Source organism: Gymnoscopelus braueri (assembly GCF_963280865.1).
Source record: "Gymnoscopelus braueri genome assembly, chromosome: 20".
Lineage (NCBI taxonomy): Eukaryota > Metazoa > Chordata > Actinopteri > Myctophiformes > Myctophidae > Gymnoscopelus > Gymnoscopelus braueri.
Window position 1 is genome coordinate 30,747,171 of NC_137622.1, and position 27,571 is coordinate 30,774,741.

At 41.4% G+C, this 27,571-nt stretch overlaps 1 protein-coding gene across 6 annotated transcripts in view; it reads right to left on the reverse strand.

Moving 5' to 3' along the window:
* prom1a (prominin 1a) overlaps positions 1-27,571 on the reverse strand; it is an 87,567-nt gene that overhangs the window by 26,098 nt on the left and 33,898 nt on the right. For all 6 annotated transcript variants that reach the window (XM_080416502.1, XM_080416501.1, XM_080416500.1 and 3 more), the window contains 12 exons: positions 25,101-25,306; positions 8,365-8,485; positions 7,274-7,337; positions 6,728-6,817; positions 5,533-5,762; positions 4,789-4,863; positions 4,374-4,437; positions 3,903-4,062; positions 2,556-2,708; positions 2,077-2,200; positions 1,811-1,914; positions 205-289 (listed from right to left, as the gene is read on the reverse strand). In XM_080416502.1, coding sequence (XP_080272628.1) covers positions 205-289; positions 1,811-1,914; positions 2,077-2,200; positions 2,556-2,708; positions 3,903-4,062; positions 4,374-4,437; positions 4,789-4,863; positions 5,533-5,762; positions 6,728-6,817; positions 7,274-7,337; positions 8,365-8,485; positions 25,101-25,306 — 1,476 coding nt within the window. The remainder of the gene's footprint in view (positions 1-204; positions 290-1,810; positions 1,915-2,076; positions 2,201-2,555; positions 2,709-3,902; positions 4,063-4,373; positions 4,438-4,788; positions 4,864-5,532; positions 5,763-6,727; positions 6,818-7,273; positions 7,338-8,364; positions 8,486-25,100; positions 25,307-27,571) is intronic.

A 27,571-nucleotide genomic window follows, 5' to 3' on the forward strand; every position in this document is an offset into this window, starting at 1 on the left:
AAGGTACATTCCATGTCCAGGTGAGGATAATATCAACAGACATGGGACCAAGTGCTAGTTACTGCTCAGAACTACGCTGTGTGTGTGTGTGTGTGTGTGTGTGTGTGTGTGTGTGTGTGTGTGTGTGTGTGTGTGTGTGTGTGTGTGTGTGTGTGTGTGTGTGTGTGTGTGTGTGTGTGTGTGTGTGTGTGTGTGTTCACTGACCAATGTAGCATTGAGGAAGGAGGAGATATTGAAGACCTTGTCCAGTCGCATAGCTGAGTAGATACCTCTGTTCTCCTTGCAGTCACTGATAATGGAACACGCACGCACGCACACATATGCACACACACACACACACACCCACACGCACACAAACACAGGATAAATGATAAACAGAAAACATGGAGTGAAATGTCAGCTTGTAAGCCATCAACCCCTCCATAGTTTCCAGTCAAATGTCTGCTGCCACCCAGTGGAAACACACAAAATACACTACAGGCATATGATCAAACCATTCTGTCATAAAAGAGCAGAATACAGTATAATTTTCATTATCTTTCATTATCCCAGGTTAATGAGACAATTCTATTTGGAAACAGGACAGTGGTTCTACGTTCCCCACTATTGAACACATGCCCTCGCGGGAGACGAAGAAAGTTCATGTAATCACATAAACACACAAAACAAAATAATTAACAGTGTACAGGAACAACACCATTTCTTCCATAATTACGTTCATATCCATGGACTACAAACTATGAAATAACTGGATAACTGAATACTAATAACTGGTCAAGAAATTATACAAGCAGTATTGGGAAGAAACAACTTCCATTTTATGCTTTAATGCTGGTGTCACGCATACATGCACATCTGGGCCTCCGAAGCACAGTGGCATAAATGCAAGAATTATTTCTGTGTCTGTACACTACAGTATCACGTAGATGAGCTGCTCGGTCACTGTAAGCAGCCTATTAACCCAATTCCTAATAATTTTAATAACTATATAATAACTGACATAGGGAATATCAATTAAGTATTGTGTCACTGTATTCGGACTGGAGTTAGTCTTATCTAAATGTATATAATTTTATTTGGACAAATACAAGAACCTTCTCTATGTACATGTATTTGGATAATAATATGTATATACAGTGTGTTTATGTATTTGAGTTGCTAACCAAGTTGCTATATTACTAATCTCTCAAGAACAGATTCTGCTCTGCGTTTGAATCTGTCGGGGGGGTTCGTCATATCGCGTACGCACTGGCCTACAAGTGGGCGTGCCTTCAGATCAGGAAGTAGGCCGCGCTTTACCCAATCAAATGTAGTGGGCGGGATTTACGTGTCCGCCGATCCTTCCCCACTAGAAACAAACCAAAACTCATTTAACAATAGCGTCCTCGGAGCAGACAAAACCACGGAAAGATATTCACAATTTAACTTGCTCTTTCATCATAGAAACAAGTGGGCTTATAACCAAAACGATCCATGTTCTCTGGGAGAAGTGGTGTTAGTGTTCCGTGTAGAAATATTGTTAGTGGGAATGAAAACATAGTCGCACCACCGGAAGTGAAAGGCTGAAGGCAGACCAAAACCCCGGTTTCCTTGCGCACGGGTGCTACGTCGACTTACTCCCAGAGCCAAGTGAGATAGTCAAAAACAGCAGAGGGCGCTGTTTTTCCTTTTCATTTGGCGATGGGTTCCCAGATTGCTATATTACACACGTGAATATATTTGGACGATAGCTGGCATATTCTGTTTGAATGTATAATTGAATATCAGCTTCAGTGCTACAGTATGTTCAGGTATTTGGACACAATCTGACCTGTATAGACTTTCTACTGTTAGCTCCAGCTCTGAGTCGTTGTACATGTATCCTGGGACAAAGTTCCTCCACTCAGGATGCACCAGATATGGAGTGTCCACCACCTGGGACGAGAAGCCAGAAAGAAGAGGTAATTTTGATAAAGTTATCTGGCTTCATACATTAACAACAGATCATCACCCTGCAGAATAGAACAGAACTAGCTCTGTCAACTATACTTGGCAGATAAAGTCAAATGTGAGTTTTTTTTCAGCTCTGGAACCTGCCTGCAAGAGCTGCTTTGTGTGGAACGGTTCACACACCAACTTCTCCATGTTGCCGCCGACCAGGAAGATGGCCGTCACCACTCCCATCAGTACCCAGGAGAATATGAAGCTGAACCCCACACCGCTATTGGAAGAAACAGATGGGAAGAATTTGACATGACTTGACTTCTTGACCATATTCATGCGGCGAACCTTATGGATCAATTCTAACACACTCAAGAGTTAAATTAAACACTGGATTTCACTGTGTGGTAATACTATCATGAATGTATGAATTGTACTGTAGCGGGTGCATTTGCAGCAGTCTGTTACATCTGTCTAGTGAATTGAGAACGCAAAGTGGCACTTTGATTCAATCATTTCACAATCAAATAAAAGAACAAACCATTCTTCTGGCAACAGTTAGAATAATAAAATAATAAAAACAGAAATCCCTCTTGTAACTGAAAGGGAACATGGCGAGTAGACGGTCCACTCACGCCATGAGCAGTGTTCCCCCCGTGTTGGAGATGCAGCCTCTGGTTGTGGGCGAAGCGTGCTTGTCGTATCCCAGGGTGCCGCAGAGAAGGCCCAGGTAGTTAAAGGCCAGGACCAGGACCACCATGCAGCAAAGAGCGATACACGCAATCCACCTGTAGAGATTTAAAACACAGCTCTCCAGTGGCGTGCACAGACATTTTGCGGGGCAGGTGCTCAAGTACGGGGCACCTTGCGCGGCGCGTGGAACCGCCGGCTGCCCTAGTAGTGTGAGATTTATAGAAGAAAATTGCAATGCACATTTTGGGGAATTGTTAATATATTAAAAGCTTTTAATCCAGAATTGATCGATGTCACCATAGGCTACATACTGTAAATTATTATTATTATTTTTTTTTTTAGGGCATTTCTGGTCAAGAGGGCAAAGGGCAGGTGCTCTAGCACCACCTAGAGTCTATCTGTGCACGTCCCTGCAGCTCTCTCACTGCCACACTACAGCTGCAGTACAACCAAGGACAGGCAGAGACAAACACTCAACCACGTTACAACAGTTTTCTGAAAAAACGTATGTTGTTATGTCAAGGACACCCAAAATTATATGTATTTGGCCGCAGACCCCCATCTCAAAATATTTTATTCCAGGGACCGCCAGAAGCAAAGATTTGAGTTAAAATTTTTCACTTTAAAATATATATATTCAAAGATTCAAAAATAGAAGATCTTCAAGCTCATAGCACGACACGAAATGGAAGCGCACGTTTCAGCCTGAAGTCTGCATTACATAACATAAGACTATGGAATGAGCATGTAGTGTGCAGCACTACATGCTAGTTGTGCAGCACAACTCATGCTAGAGCTAGAGGTGATGTCCACCACAGCACAAATACCATTGCAATACAGCTAGTTAACCTGTAGGGGGCAGGCCTAGACTAACAGTCTGGCACCTCACTACAAGGTATTGCAGCCTTGTGGTTAGAGAAATAGCAGTGACAGGAAGGTCACTGGTAACAATAACGCAATAAATGTTCTCAATAAATATAGTGATAATGTGGTACAGATATCCTTTTTTGTAACAATCTAACATTTCCAAGCTTTGTGAACACCTTCTAACGTCTTAAACCACCTACTTCAAGATCAAATCCCACTGCTACGAGTCCAAAGCATGACACTGCATGACAGCTATCTTTCTTTGTAAAAAACAAAAAAAACACTTAACCACTTAAGCCCTATATACTACGTACAACGAATAGAGGAAACAGACAATCTATTTTTGCTACATTTCACCATTATCGCCCCAAAATAGGAACGCCAGGTTGAAAGAACAACTGTATATGAAGATCCACATTTACCTGTAGAAGTCCATCTGGTCGATCTCCGGGTAGTAGTCTTCAATTGTGGAGTGAGTGTGGCTGATGAAGATGGTAAAATTACTCAGGCAGCGCTGAACGGGGAAGGCCTTGGAGACGTTGTTAATGTTACTACCGATGTCACCGACCAGCTCCCGCACACCTGAAAGATATGGAGGAGCAGAGAGACAGGGACAGATGTGAATGGACAGACAGACAGACAGACAGACGGGGGGGGGGGGGTGAGAGAAACATATGGAGAGAAAGAAAGAAACAGATGCGGGTTAGAGAGAGAAAAAGAAGGAAAAAAGAGGAGAGTACATGAAACAGCGAAAGTGGTATAGATTGTGTTTCAAAAGTTTAGTTGCACAAATGCACAACATGACACACAAGTTGTTAGATCAAAACAGAAAGTGGAATGATTTATGTGTGTTTTCTTTTCTGAAGATAATAGGAGAGTCAAATGTCCCTTACCTCCCACAACACTTCTGGTCTGGTCAGATACCATGGTTGGGGTGTCGTTTAGAGAGGCGTGGCCCTGTGGTTTGCACAGAGGGATATCACATGAATGTGCTGTCAGGATGGGAAATTAGCACCTGCAACCTGGCAGTCAATTTTATGCAGAGATTAAGGATGAATGATTCTTTAATGTTGAATAATGCTTGTGAGCATTATTTCTATTTGTGGGACTTTTTATTAACTGGTATTACCTGTTCTGTCCTATGTGTTTTTGTTCTTTGTGTATAAGGAGACCAATTATGTTAGTCCCCCATAGTTGACATAGTGTGTTCTATCTAATGTCATATTTTTGCCCCATAATAATGCATGTTTTTTATGGTCAAGAACCAGTGATTTCATGTTTTTCTTGCAGGGTGTGTAAACACCTCACCCTCTGGATGATACTGGACAGGTCAGTCCTCAGGAGGTCAGTAACTCTTCTCAGCGGAGTGTTCAAGTTGTCTAACTGAAACGCAAAACACACTGATCAGCGGTCGATCGATATTATAACACAACGTTCAAGCTCAGAAACAAAACCCCAGCGAGAAATTTTTAGGGACATTCATTGTTTGTTATACATCAATCACTGTAACATTGATTGCATTATCTGTTATACATCCGTCATACTAACATTGATTGTAACATTTGTTACACAGCAATAATCAATGTTAAGTGGTCAGGTGGGTGGGCTGCATGCATTTACAGAGCATGTTTATTTTGATGGTCAATCAATCGATTGAAGCCTGAAGTCAGCTTGGATCAATGGAACTAACGTAGTACTTTAAGTATTGGTATCACAATGAAAAAAAAGATTGCATTATTATTATAATTAATTGCATTATTATTAATTTAATTAATTGCATTATTATTAATTTAATTAATGTAATATTATCCATAACATCTTTGTGTTCTGCCAATTATTTGGGGGCCCACTTAATATATATATTAATATATCCTCACTGCCCACAGGTTTCGAATCGTTGCTATAGCAGCTGGCTACCACTACCATCCAGTACGGTACCCGAGAGAAGTTACTACCACTACCATCCAGTACGGTACCCGAGAGAAGTTACTACCACTACCATCCAGTACCGTACCCGAGAGAAGTTACTACCACTACCATCCAGTACCGTACCCGAGAGAAGTTGGCACCGATCTGGAGCTCCTCCAGTGAGCGGCGGATGCCATGACAGAGCTGGGCAGTCGTGGTGTCCGACTCCTCGTCGCGGCAGCCGGGGTCGTCGAGTGTGCGGTTCAGACTGGAGCGCAGCACGCTCAGGTTGAAGTTCAGCTTCCCTGCTACTTCCTGAAGAAGCTCCAGAGAGACACTGGCGTTCTCCAGCGCCTCGTTGCTCTCTCGAATGGCTGCACAGGAAAGTGTTACTTTAACGCTGAAAGGATCAAACTAAAAGTGCAAAATTTTACAAATTTCAACACCCCGGATTAGTAATAATCTTTGCAACTGCATACAAAAAAAATTATTTATCTCACAACACATCATTATTTGTGTGTGTGTGTGTGTGTGGGGGGGGGGGGGGGGTTTAAGAAAAAATACTTTAGATGTGAATTGAATGTCGCTAAGCAATGCATAGTGAGCAAAGAATGTTTGGCCTTGTCTTCAAATTGAATAGAGAAACGAAGAGAAGAGGAAGAGGGAAGAAGAGAAAGGGGGAGGAGGGTAAAATACAGACTCAGAGATGTACCCAAACACGCATACATGTACACACACACCCTCTAACATACAGTAAACGATCCACAAACACACACAGATGCACATGAACCGTATTTAATACTTTATTTATACTTAGTCGTACGACGGTGTGGCCATGCGATGCATTGGGAGCTTGTAGATCGCTGTTTTCAGTCCGTCGTACAACTAAGTCTAAATCAGGCATTACAGTCACTCCACATTAGGGTAGCACGACTGGGGGCAGGAGAGGGGTCTTGCATGTCGAGTTCACTTTTGGTGATTTGGGCTCGATCTGGTGATGCCATGGACTTAATGTGGAAAGAAATGCCTGTCGTTCATTAAGATGGCACAATGGGCTCTGATAGGCCCCCAGCCTGAAGGAAAACCACAAGGGAACCAATCACAATAGCACTGGTGTCAAAGGTCACAAGGTGCAGAGGTCAGGGGATGACAGGCCACTTGTTCAGTGACTGTTTTACCTTTCAAGGCACTCAGCAGTTTCCCTTTTTGTTTGTTTTTTTAACCACAAAAGAATGGAAAAAGAAAAGTGGATATTTCTGCATGTCAGCCAAATAAAGAATAAGCATAATAGTATGGTTATTTATTTACAGATATTAGTTTTTTACTGTGCATACTGTACCTCCAGCCATACTGAGTGCTCCTTCCAAAGCTGGCAGCACTTCCTTCTCCAACTGGTCCTGTATCCTTCCGCCCAGTACCGGACCTATATCTGTAGAATGGACATCGCATGAGATTTTTAGCAAGTCTTTAGCAAGGACGTACTGTAGTACCATAACAGCAACAAAAACACACAACAACAGAATAAACAATATAAAACAGTAAGAGTACAACAAACTAAAAACACCCAGCTGCGTCATACTGGGTGTCTCTGTCAATTTAGATAATAAGCACAACACATGAGCGATAGGTTCATGATGAATCATTTTATTTTATTTCAATTTAAATAATTTCGAAGGATACTAGTATACTGATGTAGTGGGGTTTGAGATGGTGGAAGAGCCTTTATGTGTATGTCCTTGTTGATATGTTTTTGAGGACCCCCTTGAAAACGAGACGCTGCATCTCACGGAGCTTATCCTCCGGTGAAATTTCGAATAAAATAAATGTCTGTCTACATGATTCAATAAACAGTGCCCAATCAGACACCAAGAGAAGCTCTACTTACTATCTAGGTCATAGATGACTTTGTCCTGTGCGGTGGCATATTGGGATATTAGGTAATCAATTTGCTGTAAATCAACAAAAGAAAAACAGAGCAGAACAGACTTTAATGATTGGCAATGGCAACGTTGAATAGTTTTGTCGAGGTGTCTTATTAGCAGTGGTGTAAAGTAAATAAGTATATTTACTCAAGTACTGTACTTAAGTACAATTTTGAGGTACTTTTACTTTACTTGAGTATTTCCAGTTTTCAGTACTTTTACTTCTACTCCACTACATCTGAGAGGCAAATATTGTACTTTTACTCCACTACAATTATTTGAAAACTTAGTTACTTGTTACTTTGCAGATATAAATTATTACATTATAAAACATACATTAACCACTTTAGCCCTATTTTATACCTAGGCTATTTGAAAATAGCCGATCTACATGCTCTCGACGCGTTGTGAGCTTGTAGATCTGCTATTTTCAAACATTTTAGTACTTTTATTTTTGGTACTTTAAGTACATTTTGATACCAATACTTTTGTACTTTTACTCAAGTAAATTTTGAATTCCGGACTTTTACTTGTAACGGAGTACTTCTACATTGCAGTATTGATACTTTTACTTAAGTAAAACATTTCAGTACTTTTTCCACCACTGCTAATTAGCACCTCTACAGTATTCACACTCACTCACACAGCCTTTCACTCTCTCATGTGCCATTCAGACAGAAATAATGACGCGCGATATTAAACCATAAATCATCAAGGATTCATCGCATTTCTTCAGTACCGTAAGTGAACTTGTTGCACTTTTATTTCTTACAACCAAATTGGATTACTGAAGAACTATGGAGGCCTCCTTGTAATGAACCTTTGGATTTATGATTTATTATTCTAGAATGGTTTCCTGCTTTCATCAGCACCATGGCCTGGAAGGAATGTATTACTGTACAAGGAACATTCCTACTATCTGAAAATAGAAAAAGCAATACTGGAAATAAGAAAGCAGTAAGAAAAAAAAAAGAAAAAAACCCTGCAGTAACTGTGGTACAGAGACTAATATACATATTTCAACATATTACAGTTAAATTGGCCACCGTCTTACCGCTGGTGTGTCGTTAGCGAACGTATGCAGATCTCTCATGTTGGTGTTGACCAGTCTTCTTATATTTCTCATTTGAGAGCTTAGGTTCTGGTTTGCAGAATACGCAATTAGCACTCCGATCCTGAGCACACACACAGACGTACACGCACACAGAGCAAAAACACAAACGGGTTACATTTACCTCAATTCCTCTTCACATAATCTCACTCATATCCTCCGAAACTACAAACTATCTTGTGCTGATCTATTTGTCTGGAGTGAAGAGAGTTAACAGTTGAATTTATCCTCAAAGCAGCAGCGAGGCAGCCGCCTATTCCATGTAGTGTTAAATACAGTTCAGTGAAATGATGAAAACATACATACAGCATGGCCTAAAGCCTCAGCAAGAAACTCTGCTGGTGAATAATGGAAATGATTCCAAGTCGCAGAGGTATGACAGAAAATGGTGCAGTACAGTCCATTCACCAGCAGGGGTCAGCATGCACCATCACACTAACTCCCATAACCACCTGTTCATCCTGCCTACAGACGGCTGCATTGCACAGCAACATCATTACCACCTATCCACTTCTCAAAGGAGAATCATATCTCACATGTACAACAAACCCTTGAGCTTACTGCTGGATGCAACGCTTGAACGTTTCTCAATTATACACAGTGAACACAAATTGAGATATTTATTTTCAAACAGTCACGTTGACAACACTAAACCGAGAGATTATCCCAGCCTGATAGACTCTTTGCAAGTAATTATAGATTTTTGTTTTGATATACAGCAGAAAAAGTAGATTTTTTTTAATAAAAAGCGGTTGTTACTTAGTTGCTATCTGTAGAATGCAAAGCCCCTGAGATAGTGAACACATTCAAAGGAAACGCAGACACACATGATTGCATAATGCACGCCATTAAAGGCTACACTTCAAACGGACCTGCGAAGCTCGCTGCATTGGCTTAATTAGCTTCAACAACATCAAGGGAGAAGACAGCCCTTAATGTTAAGCAGTTTCTATGACTCACTCTCTCATCCCAGCCGAATATTACAGCCTAGCACCTCCCAGCCCAGTGCTTTGCGTGGTGGTGCGCATTTGCGTGTGGGTCCGTAGGCACATTGGGGGCGTGGGAGCATGAGGGAGGAGTGTGGGGGTGTGGGGCAGTGGTGGAAAAAGTACTCAAATTCTTTACTTAAGTTAAAGTACCAATACTGCAATATAGAAATACTCCGTTACAAGTAAAAGTCCAGAATTCAATATTTACTTGAGTAAATGTACAAAAGTATTGGCATCAAAATTAAAAAAGTTAAAGTACTAAAATATTTGAAAATAGCAGATCTACAAGCTCACAACGCGTCGCGATGCGACGCGTTGTGAGCTTGTAGATAGGCTATTTTCAAATAGCATATGTATAAAATATGGCTAAAGTGGTTAATGTATGTTTTATAATGTAATCAGTTATATCTGAAAAGTAACTAGTAACTAAACTTTTCAAATAATTGTAGTGGAGTAAAAGTACAATATTTGCCTCTGAGATGTAGTGGAGTAGAAGTAAAAGTATTGGAAATTGGAAATACTCAAGTAAAGTACAAATACCTCAAAATTGTACTTAAGTGCAGTACTTAAGTAAATGTACTTAGTTACTTTCCACCACTGGTGTGGGGTAACGGTGTTACAGCCAACTAGTAAAAACATCTCTGTCGGGCGGAAACCTCATTATGTCCAAAACTGTTACTTTTCAGGATTCAAATTCATAGACAGCAAAGGTAGCGGACCGACAAGCTCAAAACGTGTTGCTTCGCGCCGCGTTTCGAGCTTGTAGATCTGCTACTTTTTATGCTTTTGTGTGACACTGTAGTATGATCAAGTTACGAAAAAACACAAAAGGTTAAAATATGGTAGATAAGAGGTTTCTGTCCGCGACAGCAACGATAAATTATGATTTTGTGATATGGTTGTATAACAGGATGAAGCTCACTTCTGCGAGATGCTGAGTGGAATAAGCAGCTTTATGAATGATGTCAGATGACGCACAGACAGGAATAACAATAGAAATGACTCAGATGCCATTGGGGCTTTGGAAAGCGCAGATCAATGGAAGATGAATCATTGTGTTGTAAACAAGGTTTAAGTACGCTCATTGCGCCCAAAGGTGCGACAGTTAATCAAACGAATCAATTAAATCGATTATGAAAAAGATATTCAATGTTCAATGGTGTGTGTGTGTGTGTGTGTGTGTGTGTGTGTGTGTGTGTGACAATACAGCTACTGTATTGTCACTACTGTATATGTGCAACACCGTTGTACAACGAAGTATAAAATGGGGCATACATGTTCAATCACACTAATCAATTTAGTTAGTAGATTAGAAAAATCTATTTTTTGGCATTGATTCGCTGAAAAAAAAATCACAAAAGCAGGCTTCTCGATTATTTGATTAATAGAAAAAGTAACCTATAGAATAATCATTCAGAAGATAGTTGGGTAGTTGCAGCCCTAAATGAGACAAATCAACATTAGTTGCTGTCTGTGGCTCTGTATATAGCATGTCTGTGTGTTTATCTTGTGTTGTGTGATTGTTTATTGCAGACAAATTGAAATGATGCTTCATTCTAATGCAATATTTAGAACTTTTGCTTCTGGACATAGTGTAGGCATGAATAGGTGGATGGATTCCTCTCATTGTGAGTTAATTGTCAAAGCAATAAGTGTGTACGTGTTCTGGATAATTCACAAGTATGTGTAAACACAAATAGCTTGAGGTGGATGTACTGTGTGTATGCTCTTGTCTTGTTGTTATATTGCCTGTTTATTTAATTTGATTATTTCTTTTGCCCCTGCACCCTACTCTCTCAAGAGGCCTTGCCTTTTGCCAGGCTGCATTGTGTGTGTGTGTGTGTGTGTGTGTGTGTGTGTGTGCGCGCTCGCGTGCATGTGCGTGGGTATGTGCGTACACAACTGTAAATAATTACATTATATAAGTGTGTTTCTGTGCAAGTGTGTCTAGAGGGTGTGTGCAGGACATGCAGAGTGCAAGCGTGCGTTTATTCACAGGTGTGTTACACAGATAGAGCCATCCATCACAGAGTGTTGCTGAGGCTTTCTGTTGCTTTTCACACCAGCAGAATAACTTGACTGAGTGACGTAACTGTATATCAAAAAGCATAAAATCACTGTCGGGTGGAAACCTCATATGTCCATAAAGTATCCCCAACCTTCAGTGTGAAGCTGGAGCTGGAATCGAACCCTGACCACTAAACGGAGAGTCCATAGCCTGGACCGTCAGGCCACTGATACCTCACTTTTACAATTTGAAATATCTGATAATTAACCCTACCCAACATAGCTGTAATATATATGCAGATGTACAGCTCACAACATGCCACTTCGTGTCACGATGCAAGCTTGTACATCTGCTATTTTTTGTTGTGTAGGAAAGTAACTAAGTACATTTAAGCAAGTACTGTGCTTAAGTACAATTTTGAGGTTATACTAGTTACGTTGTAGATTTAGATTACTTGTAGAGCTTGTAGATCTGATATTTTCAAAAGATTTGTATACATTTTATACATTTGAAAAGTTGTGAAATGGGACATTCTACATAATGAGTACTTTCTACTTTTGGTACTTTAAGTACATTTTGATACCAATACTTTTGTACTTTACTCAAGTACATTTTTATTTCCTCACTTTTACTTGTAACGGAGTATTTCTACTTTGCAAAAGCTAAAAAAGGCTAAATTAAAGTTATCGCCTAATGTTGGAATCGAACCCCGACCATTAGACTGCGAGTCCACGGCCTGGACCATCAGGCCATTGAGAACACACTCTCAACAGGTGAAAGATCCACGATTCTATCTTGTACATCTGCCATTTTTTATTGTGTAGGAAAGTAACTAAGTACATTTACGCAAGTACTGTGCTTAAGTACAATAATTATTTTGAGGTACTTTTACTTTACTGGAGTATTTAATACTTTTACTTCTACTCCACTACATCTCAGAGGAAAATATTGTACTTTTACTCCACTACAATTAAATGAAAACTTTTGGTTACTACTAGTTACTTTGTAGATTTTGATTACAATTACAAAACACACAAACCACTTCAGCCCTAAATATATTTCAGCCGATTGAAAATAGCAGATCTACAAGCTCACAGTGAGTTTGTAGATTGTAGATAAATGTGGAAGGAGATATAGTCACTGTGATGCTGCTCAGTGTGAACGCGCCACCCTGTGGCTGAATGGCCACACTACATGTTGAAATTAGATACAATACATCTGGGGGGCGTGTCTGAGAATCTGGGGGTGTGGCCGAAAAAGGTAACTGTTTTGAAAATGGTGAAGAAACCAACTGGCTACCACTGTATTACTTTTCAGGATTCAAATTCATAGACAGCAAAGGTAGCGGATCGACAAGCTCAAAACGTGTTGCGAGCTTGTAGATCTGCTACTTTTCAGGAAATGGGGGGAAAAAAAAGAGTTCCAAACTTCCAATTGATCCAATGTAGTTATTATTTAGCCACAAGCTCTAGTTAATACTTTTCATTGGTTAAATATTTATAAAACCCACAGACAAACCATTTTCACTTTCAATTAAAAAGAAAATAAAGAAAGCCAGTAGATCGGCTATTTTTGCTACTTGTGTCACACTGTAGTATGAAGAAGTTGGGCATGAATTTACGAGTAAGAGATATGAGGTTTCTTCCCGCCAGCAACGGTATGTGTCTGCCTGCCGGTTATCTGTGCAAGGCCTACAGGGACTATATGCTGCTATAGATATAGCCTGTTATTGTGTAGGTAATGTACAGTATAATAGTATATTTCTTGGATCACCAGTACGTGGGCCAAACAGCCAGGCAGCCAGACACTGGAGTGGAGCCATCCCCATCAGGGCAGAGGCAACATGGCTACCACACAACAAAAGACTATTGTAGGCTTTTTTCTGTCCTCTTTCTCACATACAGACGCACTGCATACAAAAAAAATCTAACAATCACACTTTCAGCCATCGTCTTTTTCTATCGCACGCACGCACACACACACACTCACACGCACGCATGCACATGCACACACTTTCACTCTAGCTCACTCTTTCCTTGGTTTCCCTTTCCTGCTTGTCCCCTCTCTCCAGTCAATTCTCTCTCTCTCTCTCACTCTCTCTCTGCACCCCCCTACGTAGAGGAGACCCTAACGTGTCTCCTCTCTCTCTCTCTGTTTGTCTTTGTCTCTCGCCCCTCTATCTTTCTTTGCTGCCAGAGACGGGCACGCTGAGTGGAATCTGCTGTGAAACAATGGCTCATTGAGGAGCAATGTGTGTGTGTGTGTGTGTGTGTGTGTGTGTGTGTGTGTGTGTGTGTGTGTGTGTGTGTGTGTGTGTGTGTGTGTGTTGCAGGATCCTCCTCCTTAATTCAACAGGAGCTAGTTGTTCAGTGGCTTACTTTAGTGCAATTTAGTTCACTTAAGTTCTGTTCAGTATAGTTAGTTAAATATTACTCTCATATTTAATATACTAGGCCCGGACCGCTGGCCTATGTCTTGACATCTGTAGCTGACAACTAGTAGCTGACAACTAGTAGCTGGAGTGAGGTGCAGGTGGCTGCTGGCTGTTGATGATCTTAATAAGTGCTCAAGGGAGTCAACAGGAGATCACTCACAACAACAGACTTGTACTCCCGGAAAGGAACGTAACAATTTAGATCGAGGTATAGGTGGCCTGTGTGTTCATTCATTGGTGGCGCTTGTCATTCAGTATATTCATTCTCAGAGGAATAATGCACCCTGTCCAGAGCATCTACGAGTCTAGACTGTCCAGTTTGCCACAGCCGTATTGCAACGTGGCTGCCAAGAAGAAGCTGTTGCAACTTTTGCGTCCAACACTGGCGCACTAATAAGTACAAAGCGTTCTTATTAGTACTTGTTAATGTCACATCGGACAATTCAAATCATATTCAGGCCTCAGTGCTGCTCTGACAACTTTGAGAATTCTTGAATGAATGCCCACATGGCACACGAAGCTCACACAATACCTTCAAGCAGAGCAGCATCCAAACCAGAGCCCCCAGAATCTAGGCCACCAACTGGAGGCTGGATAGAGTTACATGGTCTGGTGGGTCCATAGCTTATTTGCTAACGCTAACAATGGCCTGCATTCAGCTGGGTCGCTACTCTGTAGGTCAGAACAGTGTCCTGACTGGCCGTTCCACCTCTCACGCTGCTGCAACAGGCTAACTGTTCTCTCACTCTCATCACGATAACATTGACAATTACGGCTGCAACTAATGATTATCTTCATAACAGATTTTTTTGTATTATTCGATTACAGATATGCGATTAATTTAGATAGACTACAGTACAAAACGATAGTAAAATGTGATAATAAAGTGCAAAATGATGGTAAATGTCCATCACATGTTATCTGAACCCAAACACACATCTTACAATTGTTTAACAACTGAAGCTCTATTTAAAACATTTTCAAAAAGAGACGATCTACAAGCTTGCGACGCATTGTGAGCTTATAGATCTTTTTTTGGGGGGGGGCCAATAATGACATAAGGGATGTCAAAAATAGGGATGCCAAGTTGAAATTGCAACAGTGACATTGATATATACCCCAAAACATGATATTTCTGATATGGAACAAAGACAAACATTTTGGTCATACTGTAAATGTAAATAGTATATTACATATTAGTACATAGTTCATCTTTGTCTGAATCTCATACATGGCATACTTTTTTGTGATTTTGTATGAAATTACATTCCAGCACAGTGAATATTTTGTTTAATAATAGCCACAGTGTAGCGGCCATGAGAAAGCTGCAGTTCCTAATATAGCAGAACTCACATCCAATGTTAAAATGAAGGATAAACCCATGTTTCAGCAGTCACAAGCAATAAGTCACAAAGCCTTTCTTATGCAGGCGGACAACCGAGACACTTAGCCTGTCCACTGTCCAGAAAATACTTGTACAGAATGGATATCTACATTCATAGCAACGCTGTGCTCCAGCATCACACATGGAAAATTAAGTAATCAATCCATGGGGTCCTCTGAGATTTGTTTGTTCAATATGAAGATGCATTGGTTATGGTATCCATAGCAATAAGCTGCGTCAGCAAAGTAGGCGGCTATGTGTGAACACATAAACAGTGTGCTTATTACAATTGTTTTATTGTCTATCTGGTTGAACCATTATTAAACTAGAAAAAGTGCTCCTCGGAGCACAGGTCCGAGGAGCCAGGTCAGGTACGTTATTGTGGCCTCCTGGTGGAGCTATAATAGGCCAATGTGAAAAGGGTGCCATTTCTTCTTAGGGCTTTCACGGCAATTGGACACTGCATTCATGATTTGAGGCATTTTGTTCCAAAAATGTGTTATGCTAAATTAGACCTGCTGGTGGCGCTATAACAGGCTTATGTGAAAAGGGTGGCATTTCTTCCTCTGCCTAGTGGGAATGTGTTTGTGAAATTTCACGGAAATGGCAAGCTGCGTTCATGATTTGAGGCATTTTGTTCAAAACGGACCAATCCTGCAAACTTTGGAAGCCAACCTTAGCCAATGAGGATGGAATCTGGAAAATCAGACAGATCCGTGTTGATCACATGACTATAGAGATACTGTGTACCAATTTGCATGACGTTTGGAGAAAATCTGTAGGAGTACTATTAAAAAATGGGTTTTGCAGAAATCGGCCTCCTGGTGGCACTATAACAGGCCCATGTGAAAAATTGGGCAGAGGTTATGAATTGGTATCCAGGGAGTGTGTGTGCACAGTTTCGCAGCGACCGGGCCAACAGTGCAGGAGATTAGCTGGTAACGGACGGACAGGACACACGGACGGACGGACGGACAACATACTCTCTCACCATGCCACAATTACTCCCCGTAGCAACCTTTTTAACTGGTAGCAGTAAATATCACATTGGCCGTACATTGCATGGTGACGCGTTGTACGTCCCTGGGGGTCCCTGGGGGTCCCCGGACACCACTTTGAGAACCTGACCCATTGGAAGAAAACATACCCACCCTCCCATTCCCGCTGGATTTGTGATATACTGTACTTCTTAAAATTAGAAAAAATTAAGTACACATTGCGTGGCTCTATCTCAAAATTCTATAAGGCATGGCAACCTTTTCTATCGCACGTTGATAATCTTGCACTTGAACCCCCAACGGAACCTGATTGAGTCTGTAACCTGTATATATGGCAGTAGCCAATCTGTTGTGTGATAAACCCTTGGTGTACACCTGCTTGACACCTCACTGACATGTACATCGCTTTCAATGAATATACCTGTGTTTATGTTGATAGACCATGGACTTTTTCTTTTATATATACGTGTTATTGGAGATTTTAAGTTGTGTATTTGTATTTGTTTTGTTGTCTGTTGTTGTTTTCCTTTATGTATGTTGGTTTTGTTGTTGTCTTGTTTTGCTGTTTATATCCTATTCAATTTATCTTTTTTCATACTTGAGATTTGTCTATCCTGTAACTTAATATTTTGACCCTTTGGAGATACTCTGTTTATTTGCTTCAGTAATTACTGTATTACTTGTGACTATGCAAAATAAATAAAAATAAATAAACAAAACGTAAAAAAAAAAACACTGGAATGATAAGGCCATTCAAAGGTGTTTCTCCTTCATGCCATTTAGACAAGTGTTGCGCACATGACTTCCTCAGTCACATCAGGTCACAGCCTAAACGCCTTCCCTTCAGTGTACCATCGTCTCCTATTAAGAATTCAATTGGTGGATGCATAATTTAGCTTTTTAGCTCAGGAGCCTTTTCATTTGGACACAAAATAACTATTAAGCCCGTTGGCACAGTGCCACACGACGAGGATGCATTATCTTGCTGTCCGTCCTCCTCTGTGGCCAGACTGTGGTAGCTAGACTGGAGACCGGTCATTAAAATCACAATACACAGCCCAGCACTGACGTGAATACTGACTTCTCAGCAAGGCTTGGTGTCAATCTGTTTGTGGAAAATGCAGTACTTTAAAAGAAACCGAAGAAAATCATGGGCAGCTCCATTCCCTTAGTTATCTTCCTTTAGTGAGACATAATATATACGTAGGTCAGGTAGGGGCACATGTGGTTCCAGACAGGAGTCTTAACAAGAATATGTGCAACATCTTTTTTCAGGGTAGTGTGAAATTAACCCATGGATTCTTTACTATTAGTTGACTTTTTTAATGTTGGCCATTCGTCAGTCAGAGTATTAGCCAGGAGCAAGAAAGGGAGGCGAAATTGATGTACTGAGACATGAAAGTTAAAAACATTAGATGTAGAGACACGTTAAAGTTTGCGCAATACATTATTAACCAAGCGTGTTTATCATTTCTTAACTTAAATGAATGAAGTTGGCAAATGAAACATATTTTGGCCTATCATTGAACAAAACTCATTACTAGACACATTTTTTGTTTGGTAAAATGTGCTAAATATAACAGTTTTGTTTCAATGAGTATTTTGTTTGGTGTTGTTGGTTAATGTCATGGATGTACGGCTTTTTGACATCCGGCTCACTTCAACTTTTCTGCTCACGCTGAAAAACCTTCACCCCTACGACATGTTTTTTTACTGACTGTGCCACTGTGAATATGAAGTTGTGCTGTGTGCATGTAAATTTGACTGGCACAGAATCTGATTTATGAGACTGACTGTCTGGTCACCGATTACGGACGAGCAGCTGAAAATTCAAATCTCTAGAAGTAGCATAACACATGACATGGTTAAGCTATGTTGATTTAAAAAAAAGCTAAGAATGTAGTTGAAAGAGCAATACTTTCTAGTCATATCTTGAGATGTTTGATTTGAAAGTTATTTATTGTAATTGTTGAAGATGGAGCTCGCACAAGAACATTTCTTTTTTGTCTTTTATTTTTACACCTGTAAACCTGTGATTAACCTGTGAAAAAAAGGTGATGCTGATTCTGTCATTAATTTGGTTTCTATCTGTGGATGTGTGTTGTTTTTCACTCTGACACCCACCGTCTATATTGTCAGTGTGTTTTGTATTTTGTCAGAGTGGTTGTTATTTGGCATGCAAATAATAATCTGTTCCTCATGCCTCTCGGCACATGGAGAGCTGTTTTCTCTCCAACTCGGCTCTATGGTGGATTGTTACAGTGCGTAAAAGGATGTTTGATTTGAAAGAGAATTATAATGAAGCAAATGGCATGCATACTGTAACTAGTAATTGGTAGTTTATGAATTATTTTTGTAGAGTAAATCGTAGTAAATTGTATTTGTATAGCAGCAAATCAGTGATCTCAAGGCACATTTGATGATTCAGTAGGTGTAGACAGGCTACTCTTTATGGGAAGGCATATCATGTTAAACTAGGTAGAGATCTCGAAATCAAATCACCCAAAACATGTTATTTTCAAATCTAACATACTCTTTCGGCAACTCTAAGTACTGTACATGTCTGTGATTTCAAGACAGCACTGTATTATACAGTATATTAGTTTTGGTGCAAGCTTCATTGCCAACGAAAATTGACGGCTTAACTACACAATTTGGACAGGATTGGACACCATCTTCACTGTAGTCTCCGCAAGGCCGAGGCGTGGCAGAGACTGTTTTGAACCCTGTTCGTCCGTCCGTGCGTGTGTCCATCACATATTTTTTGACAGCACTCCTACAGATTTTGTCCAAAAATCATGCAAATCGTTACAATTTTTTTTTCTTGATTGGCTAAGATCGCCTTCCAAAGTTTGTCCTATTGCGGTGAAACATTGCACGCACATTAGCACTACATTGAGGAACAAATGCCACCAGGAGGCCGATTTCTGCAACAATTCTTTTTTATAGTACTCCTACAAATGTTGTCTAAACATCACGCAAATCTGTACACATTATCTCTATAGTCAAGTGATCAAGACGGATCCGTCATATTTTTCATATTCCATACTGATTGGCGAATTACAAACATTGCTGGCCCACCTGTATAACACCCCAATAACCTACCTGACCTGGCGGAGACCTGTGCACCTAACCCTAATACTACTGCTAATAATAATAGCCACCTTTGAGATGAACCACTTAAACCCCAGCATCCGTATTGTGGGGACAGCAAACTTGCAACGTATTAGCTTGTCGATCTGCTATTTTCAGCGGAAACCTTCCCCACAATAACAGAAAACAGAAAAGACACTAGTACTGTATAGAGCCCTGAGGGACTCCGGTCAACCATATAGGGTTTAAGTGGTTAATAAAGTAACAGTACAGTACATCGATTTCATCTATTATCCCACTTCATTCACACTGTACACCAGCCAGACACTGGTAGATTCTAAAAATTGTTTTGAGCATACAAGCTTGAGTCTATGCCAGCAATAAATCAACAGTCTTTGTGAGAAAGAGCCCTGTTCCACTTGGATGGATGGGTGCTCTGCCTCCCCCAGGCCTTGCATTAGCAGGTCATCTCCAGCCACGGTGACATGTATACGGTCATGGTGGATTCTTTACTGACAGACTGAGTTAATGCTCATCACAGTGTTAAGAATCACACAATAAATGACCCTGCATGTAATGACTCCCTGGGGTTGGTGCACGGGAAACCGTGAGAGAGAATTGTTCACCACTTTCTACCTGGTATCCTTATTTGAGCAAAACATTCGCAGATCTACAAGCTCACAATGCATCACACTACAATGTGTTGTAAGCTTGTCGATCTGCCATTTGTGCTGAGCGACACCATCATACAACGTGTGCGTGTGTGAGAGCGTGCGTGCGTGCGTGCAGACACAGCAAAATCCTCCCTGTTAATCAAAGAGTGAGAGTTAATTAACAAAGGATTTTAAGTGTGAGAAAATGTGCAAATGCGTGTCTGTGTGAGACATATGTGAGAGGCAAAGTGTAGCAAATTGTATGCTTGTAATTGTGCACGTCTGTGTTCAAGCCTCTGTGTGAGAGAATTTATAACCTATGTTAACAGTTTGTCTGTGAGAGAGATAGTGTGGAGGACAAAGAGAGAGCGTATGTGTGTGCACGTGTGTGCATGCATGAATGCACGCATGGGCATGTGTACAGTATGTACATAAAATAAAGCGAGGGAGAAAGAAAGAGAGAGAAAGAGATGGATTATCATGTGCATCCTTATATTTCTTGCGAGCGTGTGTGTGTGTGTGTGCGCGCGTCCATATGAGTACTGTACATCATCACTGTCGGGTGGAAACGCTGTATGTATTATTATTTTGATTATTTTTTTTTAATAATAAGCTTGTAGATCGGCTACATATATTTTCACTACTTTTGTGTGACATACAAGGTCTCTGCCCGACAGCGACAATATATTGGGTTCCTGACACCGTGGCCGTGTCAGAACTCTGCACTCCAACAGAAGGCAGGCCAGTGGTGAAAACTTGCGTCCATCAACTTTAATTGAGTCACATTCGGTTAAATATCGTTGCTGTCGGGCAGAAATCTCCATATTCTAACGTTTTGTGTTTTTTTTCGTAAATTAACGCCCTACTTGATCACACTGTCACTACAGCGTTACACAAAAGTATCAAAAGTAGCACGTGTACAAGCTCGAAACGCGGCGCGAAGCGACACGTTTCAAGCTTGTACATCTGCTACTTTTGATACTTTTGAATTAGAATCCTGAAAAGTAGCAGTTTTGGACATATGAGGTTCCCAACCAACAGAGACGATATTCAGCGCTACTCAAGCGCCAACATGTAATTTATATAATCACAACATCTGAAAAACTCTGCATCGTAATCAAAAAATTACACACACCCTCACTCACTGTTATTAAACAGTAAACGTTAGCGTGCGTGTTGCTGTCATGACCCGTGGCGCTGGCTCTCCCGTCACCGAGACAGCACCATGTAGCATTATTACTTCTGCCCAAATGATTAGTATTACTTCAGCCCATATTGTAAGGACCCCTTTGTGCTAATAGCCTTAGACACTTCAGAGCCTGAAATAGACCTAGTGAAATGCATGCTGGGTAATAGCATGAGGCAGGGGTCTCTCCTCTCAGCTGTAACAAAGAGAGGGATCTTCTTCTCACTGTCATCTTATCATTATAGTAAGTCTGCGTGGGGGCTAGGACGAATCGGAGACGATTTCTGTGTGGACTAAAATAGGCTCCCCCGCTATTCTTTTTAATGATGTGGAGTGTGGCTTTACAATGGCTGGCAGGCACAATGCAATATCATGTCCATGTACTCTAAAGGGTCTGCGTGCGTATGGATGAGTTACATGACATTGTTCATTAAGAGAAAAAACACAAGACAGGCTGCAATTTGGAAAGTGAATGAAACCAACACCATCACTGGCTCTTGTAAGAGTGTTATTGGTTTCAAGTCTGTGTGGCTGGGCTGGACATGGGTTTGCACTTTTTTTAACCTGTGAACGCATCTGTGTCATTTTAGGTTTCTTTGGGCTATTCAAAAATAGCAGATATACAAACTCATAGCTTCTAGATCTATTATAGAAAAATCGTGAAGACTTGTGCAAACCTTTGAATATATATATTTTTAAAGCGAACATTTGTAACTCAAATCTTTGCTTCTGGGGGTCCCTGGAACAACATATTTTGAGGGGGGGGGGGGGGGGGGGGGTCGGCGGACAATATACAAATAATTTTGGTGGTCCTTGAGTTTGAGAACCACTGATATATAGCAACAGGATTAGGATTTAGAAGACATTTGTAGAATCCCCAGAAGCAAAGATTTGAGTTACAAATGTTCGCTTTAAAAAAAAATATATACCGGTATTCAAACTAAAGATTTGCACAAATGTAAGAAAAAAAAAGAGGCAAATCTACAAGCTCGAGCTAAAAGTTACGCAGATGCATTCCCGGTCTTAATGGGTTAAGGCCAATCATTCCCCCTTTGTATTCTTCTTTGCGGTGTGGAAGCAGTCAGTTCACGGGGAGTGACAGAGGAGGGAGGGAAGAAGGCACTGGCATAGTTCAATCCTAGGCCAGCAGGAGTACTGTACAGTACAGTATGTGTGGTGCTGGAGACAAGCCTTCAGTCAAATTCACAGTTCATCTGCAGATTCTGCACTAGACTTCACATGACTTCACAGATTCCTACATACCCTACCAGTATGTGTCATTATGTGCCCAGCACTGCCCATATACCCTATAGAACTATATGACAAAAATACTGTACGCTTTTCAGGAATCAAGCAAAGAATGCTTAATATCTTCTCACTGATTTTTTTAAAATTATGGACTTTCAAAAGGTTCAACAAGGCCATGGCTAATGAATTGCACTCTTAACTCATTCACTGCCAGGCTTATTTCAGCTTGTTGATCCATATGCCAAAGGCATTATGGATCAAACGGAGAAAAAAAATTCTCCGTTTATATTTTAACATTGAAGTGGATGGAGAAATAACTTTTTGAAAATCGTTTTCTCCTAGTTCCTTTGAGATTAAAAAGAAAAAAAAATAACCAAAAAAAAAAAAAAAAAAAAAAAATTTTATTTTGAAAGTTTTTTTTTTTTTTAGGAGACGTCAAAAGACGTCATTGGCACTAATGGCGCACTGAAAACGGCCGTCAAAAGACGTCATTGGCACTATATGAGTTAAATGACAGTAAAAACTACATTTCAAGAAAAAACACAATTGCAGTCAAGTGGTTATTTACATGCCGAAACAATGGTTTTGGTTCAGTGTGTGTGTGTGCACCTTCTATCCATCTATACATGAATACCAGTAAGTACCATATCTGTGTCACTCCTTCAGCTGTGAAGATGAACCAGCACCAAATGTACCCATGTCACCCAGACAAATCCTTTACACTTACAAAAAATACAGTTCCAGGGCTTCTTCTTTGACATCATGCAAGTGCTACTGAAACACAATGCTGGGCGCGTACTAGCCTGGCATGGCCAGACTAATATCACTGCAGGGCTATTATTTTTATTCTTTTTAGCTCTGGCAGATTCATCTTGGTTTCCAGGCTAGGCGCGTTTACTCTGTTGCCCCAGAGATAGCTACACAGGCTCATAAGAGACAAGCGTCGCCTGGGATATTTGTCTGTGTTTCAATACGATCTCCTCAGTCCTCTGAAATATAAATACCATTACGGTCTTTGTCTGAAAGCACATGTCATCCTGGGAAGTCTGAGCTAGAAGCTGGTGTCGACTCGGGAGCGCCTGGCGGGGCAGGGGTGGGAAAACCAAACCTTCCTGGGTTTTGACTGGGGGCTCTCTGCTCATCTTTCGTCCTGCCCTGTAATTGCTTCATTACGAGTGCTGTAGTGTCCTGTGTCTGTCTGTGCCTGGACCTGGTCGCTGAGGGAGATTTAATAACGAGCAATGTAAGGCAGTGGCTTACAGGCCATCGGCGGTCTGGGCGGCTAGGATATTGCTGTGGAATTTCTAATAACCTCCATCTGACCGATAAAGACCTGACAGCACAGGGCGTCAAGCTAAAGTACCACTCCTAGATCCTCTGTCTAGGACTGGAGGTTGGGGGGGGGGGGGGGGGGGGGGGGGTATGGAGGGTGTTTAGCCCTCAGAAATCCCTCCTTTGTGGCTGGAGCACTTGTGAGAGTCCATAAAACATGTGGACACTGCGTGGGATTGAGTTTGCCGTAGCCCGGCACCTCTGAGTGATGGCCTTTTAATGGGACGGAGGACAGAGGGAGGTGATGGAGTGAATTCGTAAAGGGCAGACTGCAGAACAGTGGAACCGAGCTTAAAACTCCAACACCGTCAACATTTCAAGAAACCAAATAACTGCACCACTCCACTTGAAATCTGCCGGAAAATCTATTATTTTCGGCAAGTGACGCAGTCATATACGATGAAGTCTAAATTAGGCTTCTCCTCTTGCAGTCATTGCAGGTCTATATGGCACATAGCTGACACCTAGCATATGAGGTATGTGTCAGAATTTTCATAGCTATATCATTACATATATCATTACATTTTCTTCCTGGATCTCTCAGGTCTTTGCCGAGAGTTCATGTATCGTTCATGCTGTGCCTCTGACCTCTCAACTACTGGCTACTTCCAAGATGGAAACAGCATTTTTAACCTTATTCTACCGTTGTGTGAAAACTAAACCCTTTCAAAAAATATGACTATTTTTAAATATTTTCTGAAGATTATTTAGCCGATCTACAAGCTCACAATGTGTCGCATTGCGACGTGTTGTGAGCTTGTAGATATTTTCAAATAACCTACTGTATGTACAGTATAGGGTTGAAGTGATTAAACTGATTTTGATGCCTATATCAACACATTTTGCTGGGGACCCCCTGGAACCCAGGAAGATTAGCTGTTGTTATGCACCAGCTAATGGGGATCCTAATAAACCCAATAATAAACTCAATAAACCCCTTCAAGGACCCCGGGCCCCACTTTGAGAGCCGCAGCTCGCCAGCATAAGTTTATGTCTAAATCCCCACAGAGACAATAGGTCTCAGTGGTGTGTGGAAAAGTACTTTGTCTCTGCAGGATATACTGTGATGTATGAAGGTTGCTGCCACATACTGTGTCTACTGTATGACTTTACTATATATAGCGAGCACCATGGGGGATGGGAGCATATGATGATGGCTGTGTGTGTGTGTGTGTGTGTGTGTGTGTGTGTGTGTGTGTGTGTGTGTGTGTGTGTGTGTGTGTGCATGAGCATGTGAGGTTCTATGAGCATGGACACACACATAGAATATGTGCCCGTTTGAGGACACACAAGCATGTACAGTATGTTGCATGTGTTTGTGTGTGTGTGTGTGTGTGTGTGCGCTTTGACTCACGTGATCAGCAAGGAGGTGGCGAAGAGCAGCGTGCCCAGCAGGCCGCGCTGGCAGTCGGCGTTCTTCCGCTGCCGCTGGTGCATCTCGCCGCCGCAGTTGTCGCAGCAGCGGCACATGCAGAAGAACAGCCCCACTATGGGTATGATCACAGCAAACAGCAGCCCCAGCACCGCACAAACCAGGAAGCCTATCTCATAGTAGATGGCCTAAACGGAAGAGACAGGGGTGGTTGGGATGGGTCAATGAGGTGAATGGGAGACGTGAGATTGAAAAGGAGAAGAGGGAAAAAAAGGCAAAGATAAGAAGACAAGAGGAGGGGAACGGAGGATTGGGATGGAGAGAGGAGAAAGTGAAAGAGAAGAGGATAAGAAACGACAGGATTTAGATTGGGAGAGGAAGGTACACGTAGATAAGCAAGGAGCCAGGGTGAATGGAAGCAAGATGAGAAGCGGGCGATTAGATTGACCTCGCGTCACCAGGTTTTCCACTCGGAGGAAAGCATGGTTTTCATTCCTAACTGACCAGTGTGATCGGGTCTAGGCCAAACCTATCTAGAAAGTGGTTTCCAGTTGTGATTTCTGGTTGAAGCCGCTTAGTCCCCGACTCCCCCCCCCCCCCCCTCCCCACAAGAATGCAGAATCGAGCAGTGTAGTCTCGCCAGTCACGCTACGAATTGGAATGAAAGATGGATATCGTCGCCGTCGGGCAGAAACCGCCCATCTCCATATTCTAACTTTTTGTGTTTTTTTCGTAAATGAATACCTTACTTGATCATCACACAAAAGCATCAAAAGTAGCAGATCCACAAGCTCGAAATGCGGCGCGGCAGCACATTTTGAGCTTATAGATCTGCTGCTTTAGCTACTTTTGAATTTGAATACTGAAAAGTAACAATTTTGGACATATGAGGTTTCCACCCGACAGAGACAATATACAAAACAAAGTATTCCGAGAAGCACTTGAAGAAACTCAGATTAATCAAATTATCAATTTTAATCGTGGGAATCGTTTCAGAGGAGCACGTGTTTGGTTTCCGCCATGATTTCTACTCGCCTGATGACACTAAATGATATTTGTGTATGTGTATGGGTCACACACACACACACAAGTCCTAACAGCAACTTCATCTGACAATATCTTACAATACAGTACATCACTGCATACACTTGAAAATGTTATTGCTGTAGAATTTGTAGAATCTTTGGTTAGTAAATTCTGGGAACAAAATGTTTTGCATCCTTGAAACAAGTGAAACAAAATCCACACACTAGCAGATCTGTGAAAAGTAACATTTTACAGTTCAGGGACAGTTTAGAATAGATGATAAGACTTGACAAGTAAAGTAATGCTGCTCCAGACAAATTACATTTTCAACTGGCAAATACAATTTTTCTGTTGAAAATATGGCATTGCTGTCAAGAGACATTTTTAAAAACAAAGTCAAAACAAACAAACGAGAGTTAGGCAGGTATTACTAAGGTTGGACAGTAAGGTGATATGGTTAGCAGGGTGGAGAAAGGTCAGAAAAAAGGTGGAAGTTAGAGTAGTAGTATGCTAAAGAGACATAATGGTTTAAACTGAGGGGGCTGAATGCAGTGATGGTGCAGTGGTTCATAAGCTGTTGTCTCATGAACCAGACTTTACCCTGCTGGACAAGGATCAAATACCACCCGTGTTCATCTACAGTGCCTCCCCTACGCCGTGTCCCATTCAGCAATTCCCTCCCATTTACCCCACTAAAGAAAAAGACACAAAGAGAAATGGTCTACAAAAACACAAAGGATTACTGTCAGCGACTGACAGCTTTGGTATTACATCTATTCTACAGTGTTGACTGTACCACGGTATCCATTATTCATCACAGGGCTACAGATAATCCGCAACTTTGATTGAACGCGAGAAACATCCCACATGACTCGACGAGGATTCCAAAAGGCCCAGTCTCATAAAATATTACATAAATTCCCTACCCAGAGAGCTCAGCTGCAGTCAGTTTGTGGCAGGTTCTCAGGAGCATGTGACACCTCCTTTTGTCATGTTACCCCAACACGTGCACATTATGCACACGCGCGTGCACACACCCCCCACACCCCCACACACTCTATTCCCTTAATCTTCTCCTGTCTGAACCAGCTCGGCAGGGGCTTTGGAAATTGGTGAAATTGAAAAGGGGGATTGGTCATTCCCATGGCATATGTACTGCAAGTTGTCATAACAATGTTTAGTGGTTTGTACTTGTGGAGGGGATCAAAGCCGGGCTATGCTATCATCACCACACAGTGAATGGACTCACTCTGTCTCTCTCTTGCCCCCCCCTTCCTCTCTGGACTGATTCCCGATGTGCTTCACCACTTCCTGCTCATTTGAACAAATCTTTGTGCAAACGTTACAATCTACAGCGGCGGAATGTAATCCGGCGTGCAAAGCCGCCGTTTCGGCTGAGTAAGACACTCACAACTGGCTGCCTGTCA